The following is an 11,406-nucleotide window of genomic DNA, read 5'->3' on the forward strand; positions in this document are numbered from 1 at the left end:
ACCCGGGGGGGGGGGGGTGGGGGTGTGGATGGGGATGGGGAACTTTTATTCCAGATTTAAGAAGTTTTTGAAAGGACGTCACAACATTGTAATCTGCCAACATTTTCTTTTTAATTTAAAACATAAAAAAATGAAGTTAGATTTATTGGATGCAGTCTTGATTATTCGACATCTTGTCTCATACCTCAGGTTATTTTATATTTCGAGCTAAACTAGGTTAAAAAGCTCTAGGATGTGTCAAGTGTTTGACGTAAATCTCAAAAAACTGAATATTGGAAGAAACAATTACAGATTTGAAAAACTGAGTTTCTTCCTTATCTGATGTTTATCTTCTACTAATCTGTCTTTTTAATTCAAATTTAAAGACTCTCCAAGAATGATGACCTATGTCACTCGATAGTCAACGATAGTCAAGTTAATATTGTAGTTGTTACACCTCGTCACATGTGGCACCAAGGTTGCGGCTCTCCTATCCACGTGGCAAAGATGACCAATGCTCAAGAATAAGTGCATGTTTGGTAGTGATTTTCCTCCCCAAAAAATCAAAATTTTGACCACTATTTCACTATTTTAGCTGTCACAATGATGACCTATGTCACTCGATAGTCAACGATAGTCAAGTTAATATTGTAGTTGTTACACCTCGTCACATGTGGCACCAAGGTTGCGGCTCTCTTATCCACGTGGCAAAGATGACCAATGCTCATGGGCGGAGTAGCCGACCCACTCACAGCATTGAAACCACCTCAACTCATAATTAAATATTACAACTACCATGACATCCCCCAACATGGATGCGTGTTTTCTGTTCATTATAGCAACAAAATTTTTGAGAACCTGCTTCATTTCGGCCAAATTTTGCCTCGTTTCCTCTGCTTGAGCTGCCAAACTGACAGCATCATTCAACATTGGGGCACCCACAAACTCCTCAAGCATTCCAATCCGATCTTTCAAATTTTGACTTGGAGCCAAATCACAGTTTTCCCAATAACTTACAAAAATGTACTTTGATTAATTTTCCTCGATCAGAACCATGCTCTGATACCAATTGTCACAGGACTGTCTCATGTTCCCTACGATGGCATTGAGGTTTTCCGTCCCCAACCAGCCAATACTTATTTTGTGCAAGTTTAGTAATGAAAACACTCGAAATTTGACTAAGCATCAAAGTGCAGAAGATTGAATCTAACTTTAAGCAACACAAAATGTTCACGGAAACCATTCCAACTTTTTTTTCTACTAAAACGAAGAAACATGTAAAAAGAAAATGAAAGGGCCAACACAATACTTTGTTGCCTCAATCAAAGTCTCAGAGTATGCTTTTCTCTGTGTAACTAAGTACCCAAAACTTGAATTTATAGAATAACATCCATTCCCGATTTACAGTTGCCAGTCCCTAACTGTAGTCAAATTTTCACATTGTCAGCCTGTTTGGCTTAAAATTGCCTATGTGAAAATCTTATACCAAAAGATTCGAACAAAAGCTGCAATTTTACATGAATGGTTATGTGAAAATCTATTAACAGATTCACGTTTTCACTTAATAAAGACTTTTGATACTAAACCAATATAATATTCTTTTGTCTCCTTATTTTTCTTGCACAATAAACTTGTTCATTTTAGTATTTTCTCTCCGTAAAACTTGTTTATATTCTGTAATTCTCAAGAATAAGTGCATGTTTGGTAGTGATTTTCCTCCCCAAAAAATCAAAATTTTGACCACTATTTCACTATTTTAGCTGTCATTTTTTACTTTTTCTCTCACAGGAAAATCTCACTATTCTCTCTAACGATCAGAAAATCAATTCTCAAAATCACTATCAAACAAGCCTTAAAGAATAAACCCCAAGTATATAGATATAAATCTTTGATGTTCGGGTCGTCTTTGCAATGCACAATACAGAAAACATGATAGTTTCATTATATCATAGAAGCATATTTGTGTTTTCAAGTGCATCACTGAATTGGTGGGGTAATTATCGTTTTATCATTTGATATAGTTCAAGTTTTCTACATTCTCCAACTTCTTCTATTCCTTTCTATTGTATTATTTTAAGACTTCTGGAAGACATCCCACCAACACTTTAGGTTTAAAGAAAAAATAATTACAGTTGACCATTTCTAATGCAAGTGATGCGCATTCACAGTTACCTCAGAAATCGATCGTCCAAGTAACCAATTATAATAAAGATACCACAATCAATTAAACATCCCATCATGTGCAAGTTCTATATGTTTAATTGGAAGTCAATGGATTGATATATAAGATTATATTTTAGCTGTCAAGTTGTTTAAGATTCAAGAAATTTTGAACATTTTTTTATCTATTTATATAATAAATATGGCTTTTTAGTCCTTTTTGTCCCTATTCACTTCCTATGGATTCACAACGTATTGATTGAATTTTGACCAAAAAATAAATGTTTTATTGACAGAAATGGTCCTTATCATCCACATCTGTAAAATATGGCCGTTAAACGGTCGCTCGGATTCCACGTGCTTAATTTCAGAAGGTTGATTTTGTTCGACAGCTTAAAATAAAATTATAAACTAAAAAGTAAGTCTCCATTTAAAAGCATACATCTTATCACATTCATATCAAATATTCAGAGCAAGGGACGATAATCAATTTCACCCGAGAGTCAAGTTGATATTGTAGTTGCAGTGATAAATCTGACAGGAGAATTTGAAGCTGATGCCAAGTTGAACTAGCAGGCAAGAGATTGGTTTATTACATCCTTGAACTGTTGTAAACTTCAATTATGTCCTGCTGAAAGTCAATGGATTGATATATAAGATTATATTTTAGCTGTCAAGTTGTTTAAGATTCAAGAAATTTTGAACATTTTTTTATCTATTTATATAATAAATATGGCTTTTTAGTCCTTTTCGTCCCTATTCACTTCCTATGGATTCACAACGTATTGATTGAATTTTGACCAAAAAATAAATGTTTTATTGACAGAAATGGTCCTTATCATCCACATCTGTAAAATATGGCCGTTAAATGGTCGCTCGGATTCCACGTGCTTAATTTCAGAAGGTCGATTTTGTTCGACCACTTAAAATAAAATTATAAACTAAAAAGTAAGTCTCCATTTAAAAGCGTACATCTTATCACATTCATATCAAATATTCAGAGCAAGGGACGATAATCAATCTCACCCGAGAGTCAAGTTGATATTGTAGTTGCAGTGATAAATCTGACAGGAGAATTTGAAGCTGATGCCAAGTTGAACTAGCAGGCAAGAGATTGGTTTATTACATCCTTGAACTGTTGTAAACTTCAATTATGTCCTGCTGAATTATATTATTGTACCATGTTGAGCTAGTCAAGATTTTCAAGTTGGCTCTTAGTAGCTGGTCGAATTTGACTAGAATTCTAAACCTTAGGGGAGATTTTACTAGAATTTATTGTGCCTTGAAAGTTTCAAATCATATCAAAATAAGTTATACTTTCCAAATTTAAATACATAAACGTGGACCATCTCTAACAATGCTCTACACGTTAACAGAGCTAGATTAAAAAAAAAAATGTGGGTTTTATGAAAAACAGATCATGTGAAATGTCTTGGATAAAAAATAAAAAAAGACGGTGAGACAATTGGAAATTATTTAATTACAACTTATTGTTGGTGGGTTAAACTTTCTAAGATAAAAACTCATAGCAAGATATTGATCTTTTCTAAAAAGTAAACGAATGAACTCACATTCCGAGACATATCTATTCTTTCACTCATCAAGAAACATTGTGTGCAACTTATTACTGAATCATTCGTTTAGCATCAAGATGGGGTATTGACAACAGTTTTGCAAGGAAATAATTTTGTTACATATGGATTAAAGCCCTTGCAAGGAAATAGATTCATTACAATATGGATCTAAGTCCTTTTTTTTGTAATGTTATGTTGGTAAAATATGGTGCATGTAATTTATATTCTATCTACGGGTTAGAATAATGACTTACTCGAAATATAAAATAAAAATTATAGAAGGAATGAATTAAATTAATTTTGTTGTGGCAAGAGTTAAAAGGTTTCTTCTTTAAAAGAATTTTGCTTCACACAAGTGTTTAGATTGTTCTCAAAATAGTATCAGTACAAATTTAGAGAACCACATACCGAACAATGCTTTGTACTCTCTTTTAAAACGAGAATAAAAATATGCAGAATGGTATATATTTTTGGGATATGGTGCAGAGAATTTGACATACTTATTGAAAGTCCTCTTTATTTACAAAGACACACTTGTTAAGAAAAGACGAGTTCTGAAATAAAAAAATTTAGTTTAATAAAAAACGTGGTTATCTTGTTGACATACTGTAATCTAAGAGAAAACTATTGAAAAATGAGAATTCATATGGATGATGTATCTCATTACGTGCTAATCTCGAAATATAAAATAAAAATTATAGAAGGAATGAATTAAATTAATTTTGTTGTGGCAAGAGTTAAAAGGTTTCTTCTTTAAAAGAATTTTGCTTCACACAAGTGTTTAGATTGTTCTCAAAATAGTATCAGTACAAATTTAGAGAACCACATACCGAACAATGCTTTGTACTCTCTTTTAAAACGAGAATAAAAATATGCAGAATGGTATATATTTTTGGGATATGGTGCAGAGAATTTGACATACTTATTGAAAGTCCTCTTTATTTACAAAGACACACTTGTTAACTGCTACGTGGCTATCTTGTTGACATACTGTAATCTAAGAGAAAACTATTGAAAAATGAGAATTCATATGGATGATGTATCTCATTACGTGCTAATAAATACCAGTCATTATTATAATTAGTATTTTGACTGTAATGTTTCAATAATTGTTCTGATGACTCAAGAAAATATATTTTGGAGGCAATAATACAAAAGATGTCAACTCCATCTAGAAGTTTGTAATCTAAGAGAAAACTATTGAAAAATGAGAATTCATATGGATGATGTATCTCATTACGTGCTAATAAATACCAGTCATTATTATAATTAGTATTTTGACTGTAATGTTTCAATAATTGTTCTGATGACTCAAGAAAATATATTTTGGAGGCAATAATACAAAAGATGTCAACTCCATCTAGAAGTTTACATCATCCAAGCAAAAATATGCAAAAACATGTTGAAATTCATCGCAGACTGCATCTGCGTTCCCAGTATGATTTTCAAGATTAAATATTGGTGTTAAGGGAGAAACATATACTATAAAGAGTCGAACATATACAAAATTGTCCAGCAAATTTCATCTGTTTTAATAAAAGAAAATGATTTATTTTGTTTCCTTTATTTTGTTCATCATCTTCCTTTACAAATGGTACAATAATGCTACTTCAAAATCCAAGAAAAGGTTGCCACCATCTCCAGCGAAACTTCCAGTAATTGGAAATCTTCACCAACTCGGCTTACACCCTCATCGCTCACTTAAAGAACTATCCGAACGCTACGGTCCACTCATGATGCTTCATTTGGGCAATGTACCAGCACTGATAGTATCCTCTGCTGACGCAGTTCGAGAGATAGTGAAAAATCAGGACCTGATTTTCTCAAGCAGGCCGAAACTAAGCGTTATGCATAGAATTGTTTATGGCTCCAAGGACATAGCTTTCGCTCGTTATGGTGATCACTGGAGGCAAGTTAGAAGTATAGGCGTGCTTCAGCTTTTGAGCAACAAGAGGGTTCAATCTTATCGTCATATAAGAGAAGAAGAAACGTCCCTTATGATTGAAAAAATTAGAAATTCATCCTCTTCTTCGATATCTGAGGTAAACTTGAGCAATCTATTGGTGTCGCTTACTAATGGTATTATAAGTAGAGTGGTCTTGGGGAAGAAATATGGCGGTGGAGAAGAAAGTGAGAACTTTGAGTTGATGTTGAAGGAGATTGGGGAGTTATTGGTCACTTTTAACCCTGGGGATTTCGTGCCATGGCTAAACTGGGTTAGTCGTGTGAATGGTTTGGATGCCAGATTGGAGAAAGTGGCTAAATCATTTGATGAATTTTTGACGCGTGTAGTTGAAGAGCATAGAAGTCGAAAGCAAGGAAAGACAGATCGTGATGGGAGCAGCGATGAAGTAGATTTTGTGGACATATTGCTCGAAATTCAAAGGGAGAATAGTTCCAGTTACCCTATTGAAACTGATACCATTAAAGCTCTCATTTTTGTAAGAATCCCATTGTATCTTTCTCTCTTGCAAAGAATATTCAAAACACAATTAGATTTCATTGAAGAAACAATTTGGTTATCGTCTAATCCTTTTCCTTTTGACAGGATATGTTTGGTGCTGGTACTGATACAACATATACAACTCTAGAGTGGACAATGGCAGAGCTTTTAAAGCACCCGAAAATCATGGAGAAACTGCAGAACGAGGTGAGATTAGTAGCCGGAAGTAAATTAGAGATAACAGAAGAAGATTTAGAGAAAAACGAAATGCCCTATTTAAAGTCTGTGATCAAAGAGAGCCTAAGATTACATCCTCCACTTCCATTACTGCTCCCTCGAGAATCAACCCATGATACTACATTAATGGGGTATGAAGTTGCAGCTGGAACCCGAGTGATGATCAATGCTTGGGCGATTGGAAGAGATCCTATTTTGTGGGAAAATCCTGAAGAATTTCATCCAGAGAGGTTTCTTGATTCGGGAATTGACTTTAAAGGGTTCAATTTCGAGTTTATCCCATTTGGTGTCGGTCGTAGAGGCTGTCCTGGTATTACATTTGCAATGGGTGTCGATGAACTTGCATTGGCAAAGTTGATGCATAAATTCAACTTTACAACTAAAAAAAGTTTGGACATGACTGAAGCTCCTGGAACTGCTGTCCATATAAAGTTTCCTCTTCTTGTGACTGCAGTCCCCCATTTCGCTAGTAACTAATTGCTATCATTATCGTCTGTCTCTATAATTATCTATTATCATCGCAATAATAAAGCTAGTTTATCTTATTTTCAATATAATACACATATATCTATTTGTTTTAAACTCAATTTTGTTATTTTTAATAAAAGTTGAAACTTAATTTGTCTGAGACTCGAATCCCTCTCCTATAATATTCAATTGAGACTTTTGAACACTTTAATGGACTTTTTTAAGTGATGATTTCTGTGAACTTCTTAGATTTTTTGTATAAATTTGTATGAAATTAGTAGAAGTCTTTCGTAAATTTCTATATACTTTCATAAAATTTAAAAGAATTAAACTTTCATTTGAAATGGAATTCACGTGAATTTAATACAATAGTGTGAAATTCTCACCTACCAGATGGTAGTTCTCTCAATTCCCGTTCTCTTTCCCTTTCCCTCCCCATATAATAATCTTTTTTTAAAAAGAATGAAAATTTAAGACCTTAATTAAATAAATAATAATCAATAAAAATAAATTTAATATTCAGTATTACTAATATAATATACCTTTATAGAATAAATAAATATAATTACAAATTAGTCTTTATAATATTTGTGGGCAATGGTGTAGAGAATGTGACATATTGGCATATTGCCCTTGTCTAAGCCTCATTTTGAGAAAAAGAATGAATTTTTGAATAGTGTATTGATGAAAAATGTGTGGTTAAAAAATTAAAAAAAAAAAACATTTGAATTTGAGTGTAATATTATTTTATTGAAAAATGTGCGGTTGAAATGATGTCAAAACACTGTTAAAAATATATTTTTCAAAAGAATGAAGCGCAAGGCATTATTGTTGGTGTGTGTTAGACTTTCTAAGACAAAAACTCATTGCTAGTTATTGTTCTTTTCTAAAAAGTATATGAATGACCTCCCACTTTTTTCTTTCTCTTTTTTTTTTTTTTGAAAATTTTTCGTCTTTCATTTACACTTTTCATATCATAATTGAGGGAAACTTTTGTTAAAGTAGCACAATAGCCAAACAGAAGAAGAGTACGAGCAAAGTTACTACTTTTCCAAGCATAGTCAAATATTAGCACAGATACCTTGCACACACAAATTCAGTTCTATTACAAATTAAGCGAAACCTAAGATTTCCCATATAATCACCAAAATTTTACAAACAATATTCCTGAAGTCTACAAAAAATATTAAATTGAATAGAAGGCGGACAAAGTTTGCAATCACATAGATACGTACAACCAAATTTGCAGTGCTACCACTAGCACCACGGCATCGCCACAACTACATGCACCAACAATCCAACATACAAATTCCTGGTCAAAATTGGAGCCGAACCCAAAGAGCCCATTGAATAATCATTAATAAGATAATTATCTAGTATATAAATTATAATTTTAATCTTCATTATCACCTAATTTGTGAAACTAAAACTATACCATCTTAATTTTGAATTATATAGTTTATATGTAGGGTTTGGACTAATTTTCTCTTTTTAAATTAGGTGTTTCAATCCTATATTATTTTAATAAACGTTTTTCATTAACTAGTATGTAACCATGTGCATTGCCCTTTTTAATGTAACACTGTTGTGGTTGGTTTAGAGATACAGACTGAAAATAGTTCCAATTTGCTTGGTATGCAATTCATCTAAAGGTACAAATTGACTTACATGGCCTCAAGTGGCCCAATTTTTGTGGTTGTAGAGAGATCTAGAAAAATTATAATGTAAGATGATTTTATGTAAAAAAATAACATGCATACGTCTTAATTGGACGAAGTAACCTACAACAAAAGTCACATTGAAATGTGAATCAAGATTCTTTAATTTCGGATCCACAACTCATGTCAATTGAAATACAACTAAAAGCTCAAGCATGAATCCATCTAGAAGTAATAGTGACTTCATAACGCTCGTCAATTTATAAGTATCTTTTGTTCATCACTTAAACCGAAAACCTAAAATAAGTAAAATTTGAAAATAGTGGAAAATGAAATGAATGAGCTTTTAAACATAGATGAAAACTTATCAAAAACCAAAGCAACCATGTCTTTGTTGGAATTCGGAACAAGAATTACTCGAAAAATAATTTTTATTTTATTTTATTCAAGATCATTACTAGATATTTACGTATATGTTAAATCAATAAATAAAGAATCAAAATTTATCAAAATTTGATAATTAATTTTTTTAACTAGATCTAACTCATGAACTTCCAATTTTTTATTTCAATAATTTGATTCTTCAAACCTTCAAACCTTCTACAGTTTTTCAAAGTCGTCACCATACTTCTAGGCATATTTTTTGATTGAATGAATAAAATTAAATTCTAACTTGGAAAAACCAAGAACAGATCAAAGAAATTAAGGATAAAACACAATTTTTCAAATTCTCTCTTTTTCCTCTGTGTCCATATATGGGCACAAAAATTCTAACCCAAATCAAATTGAGCCTCAATTTGATATAATTGTACATGTAGTTCCTAAATTTTAATCACAATTATTCTTAACTCCAAAACTTTCAAAGTAATTGTAATTGAGTCTATTTTTTTTTTTTTAAAACTACTATAGGGTCTTGTTCGAACTTATATTATCTAAGCTCCTATAATTATATCATGTCTAGTAGATTATAGATCACTCAATCTAATTATTAATATTTACTTTTTTACTAAAGGCAAAATAGTGCATAATTAAGTACAGGCGCAAATATGTCCATTTAATTATTCTAACTAACTTAAGTATTATTTACTTCAACGATCATGTGAACTATATAATTATAAATGTTGAAGTTAGTTACAACTAAAATATGATTTCAGACTTATAATCATTTAACATAAATACTTAAGTAATCATCTTGCATGTTGTTCAGGACGACAATTCTTGACATGAATTCATGTGCTTCTACTTTGCCTGTTCTCAAAATCCCAACTCATCAAAATATTTTATCAATCAAATTGATCTCACCCATCAATAAATCAACAAACCATTAAACTCAAAAACATATATAAACTATCATGTCCACAATTTATATAAAATACCCCTTCAATCAAATGAAATTTAATCATTTGCAAGTTAATAATAGAAAATTAAACTCAACACATGGTCTATTTGTTGTGTATGTGGCTCATATAGAGTGGAATACAGGTCCTAGATCAAATGGGCCGATATCGGCGCGGAGCGCATCGAACGGAACGAAGCGACAGCATTGGCCTTGCGCGGGTTTAATTCACTATCTGGTTGTTAGGGACGCTGAATAGGTTGGTGTGCGGGGGCAACGCCCCCGTGGTACGGTACGGTACATGGGTATTTTTTGTACGGGCCTTAAAGTCTTATATGGGCCCAGGCTAGGGTTAGTATAAATAATATGTTGTAACCCTATTTTTCACTACTAAATAAAGAAATCTCTGCTTCACTCTTGTGGACATAGGCACATCGTCGAACCACGTAAAATTCTTGTGTTGATTTTCGTTTTTATCTCTTTAATATTGCCCATAAAATCCAACACTATTCAATATACTCCAAGCATACCAATGTTACCATTAATCAATTCCGCAATAAAAACAAATATAATTTCAAATGGCGAATAAGTCGACAGAATAACATTTCTCTTATCTTACCAATAGAACTTATTACAAAGTTAATGATAGCGAATTAAACTCAACACATTGTCTATTCAATATACTCCAAGTATATGGAACACTGTAGGTACATAAGCATATATATAGAAGTGTCCATAATACCACATTGCACTTTATCATTTGTTTGTTTAAAATACAATCATCTTTTTTAACCATTTTTTTCCCTCCACATCACATTATGTCATCTTTTGTGTACATTTATTATGTACACTTAGCAAAATCCCTCCAAGTATACTAGTGTTACCATTAATCAATTCTGCAATAAGAACAAATAGTAATTCCAAATAGTGAATAAGTCAACTCTTATCCTACCGATAGAACTTATTAGAAGTTACCAAAATACATTGAGAAGAACGAACTAATGGTTCAATACAGAAACCTTTCTCTTATCTTACCAATAGAACTTATTACAAAGTCTGAATGTATGAAAATCTTGATGCCCTTCAGTAGTGCAATACAGTAACATTGCATTGAATAACTGCATAGTAAATTTTAGCATCGTAATGAATCGTTTCAAAACTCACGTAACCGCGCGCGAGACGGAATTTTCCGGTGCCACCAACCACAGCAACTTCTCTAACCCTTTCAAACTGAGCACTGCTTCCTTGTATCTCAAGAGTGCTACCTTTGTACTTCTCATTCGTGAAGACAATCGATATTAGGACATGTGTATTCGTCCCATCTAAAGCCGAGGTCACATACAAACCTTGGGCCCGTGCAATCTCTGCCGAAGATGGATCAAATTCTTCTGTTATCGGGTCATCGGTGCAGAAGATGGCTCCAAATTTGGTGAAGCTAAGAAGGCCATCGGGTTGATCCGTAATCTGCACTACAGTGGCATTAGGCCCACCCGAATAATCTTGAAAATATAGCGTCATTTTGGTTTCTTTAGGCTGTCCAAGTTCCGCTTC

At 32.8% G+C, this 11,406-nt stretch overlaps 2 protein-coding genes across 2 annotated transcripts; one reads left to right on the forward strand and one right to left on the reverse strand.

The window, feature by feature from the left end:
• Nucleotides 1-5,216: 5,216 nt before the first annotated feature.
• On the forward strand, nucleotides 5,217-7,002 carry LOC111368068 (cytochrome P450 71A6-like). Its single transcript, XM_022989259.1, has 2 exons — nucleotides 5,217-6,154; nucleotides 6,262-7,002. The coding sequence occupies exons 1-2, from the start codon at nucleotides 5,258-5,260 to the stop codon at nucleotides 6,868-6,870; spliced, it is 1,506 nt and encodes a 501-aa protein (XP_022845027.1). The 5' UTR covers nucleotides 5,217-5,257; the 3' UTR covers nucleotides 6,871-7,002.
• Nucleotides 7,003-10,741: 3,739 nt separating this feature from the next.
• On the reverse strand, nucleotides 10,742-11,373 carry LOC111366971 (dirigent protein 1-like). Its single transcript, XM_022987651.1, has 3 exons — nucleotides 11,020-11,373; nucleotides 10,875-10,936; nucleotides 10,742-10,751 (listed from the first exon to the last, which is right to left on the reverse strand). Exons 1-3 carry the CDS (start codon nucleotides 11,371-11,373, stop codon nucleotides 10,742-10,744), a joined length of 426 nt encoding a protein of 141 aa, XP_022843419.1.
• Between the last annotated feature and the right edge of the window lie 33 nt (nucleotides 11,374-11,406).

Source organism: Olea europaea, chromosome 18 (assembly GCF_002742605.1).
Source record: "Olea europaea var. sylvestris chromosome 18, O_europaea_v1, whole genome shotgun sequence".
NCBI classification, from domain to species: Eukaryota; Viridiplantae; Streptophyta; class Magnoliopsida; order Lamiales; family Oleaceae; genus Olea; species Olea europaea.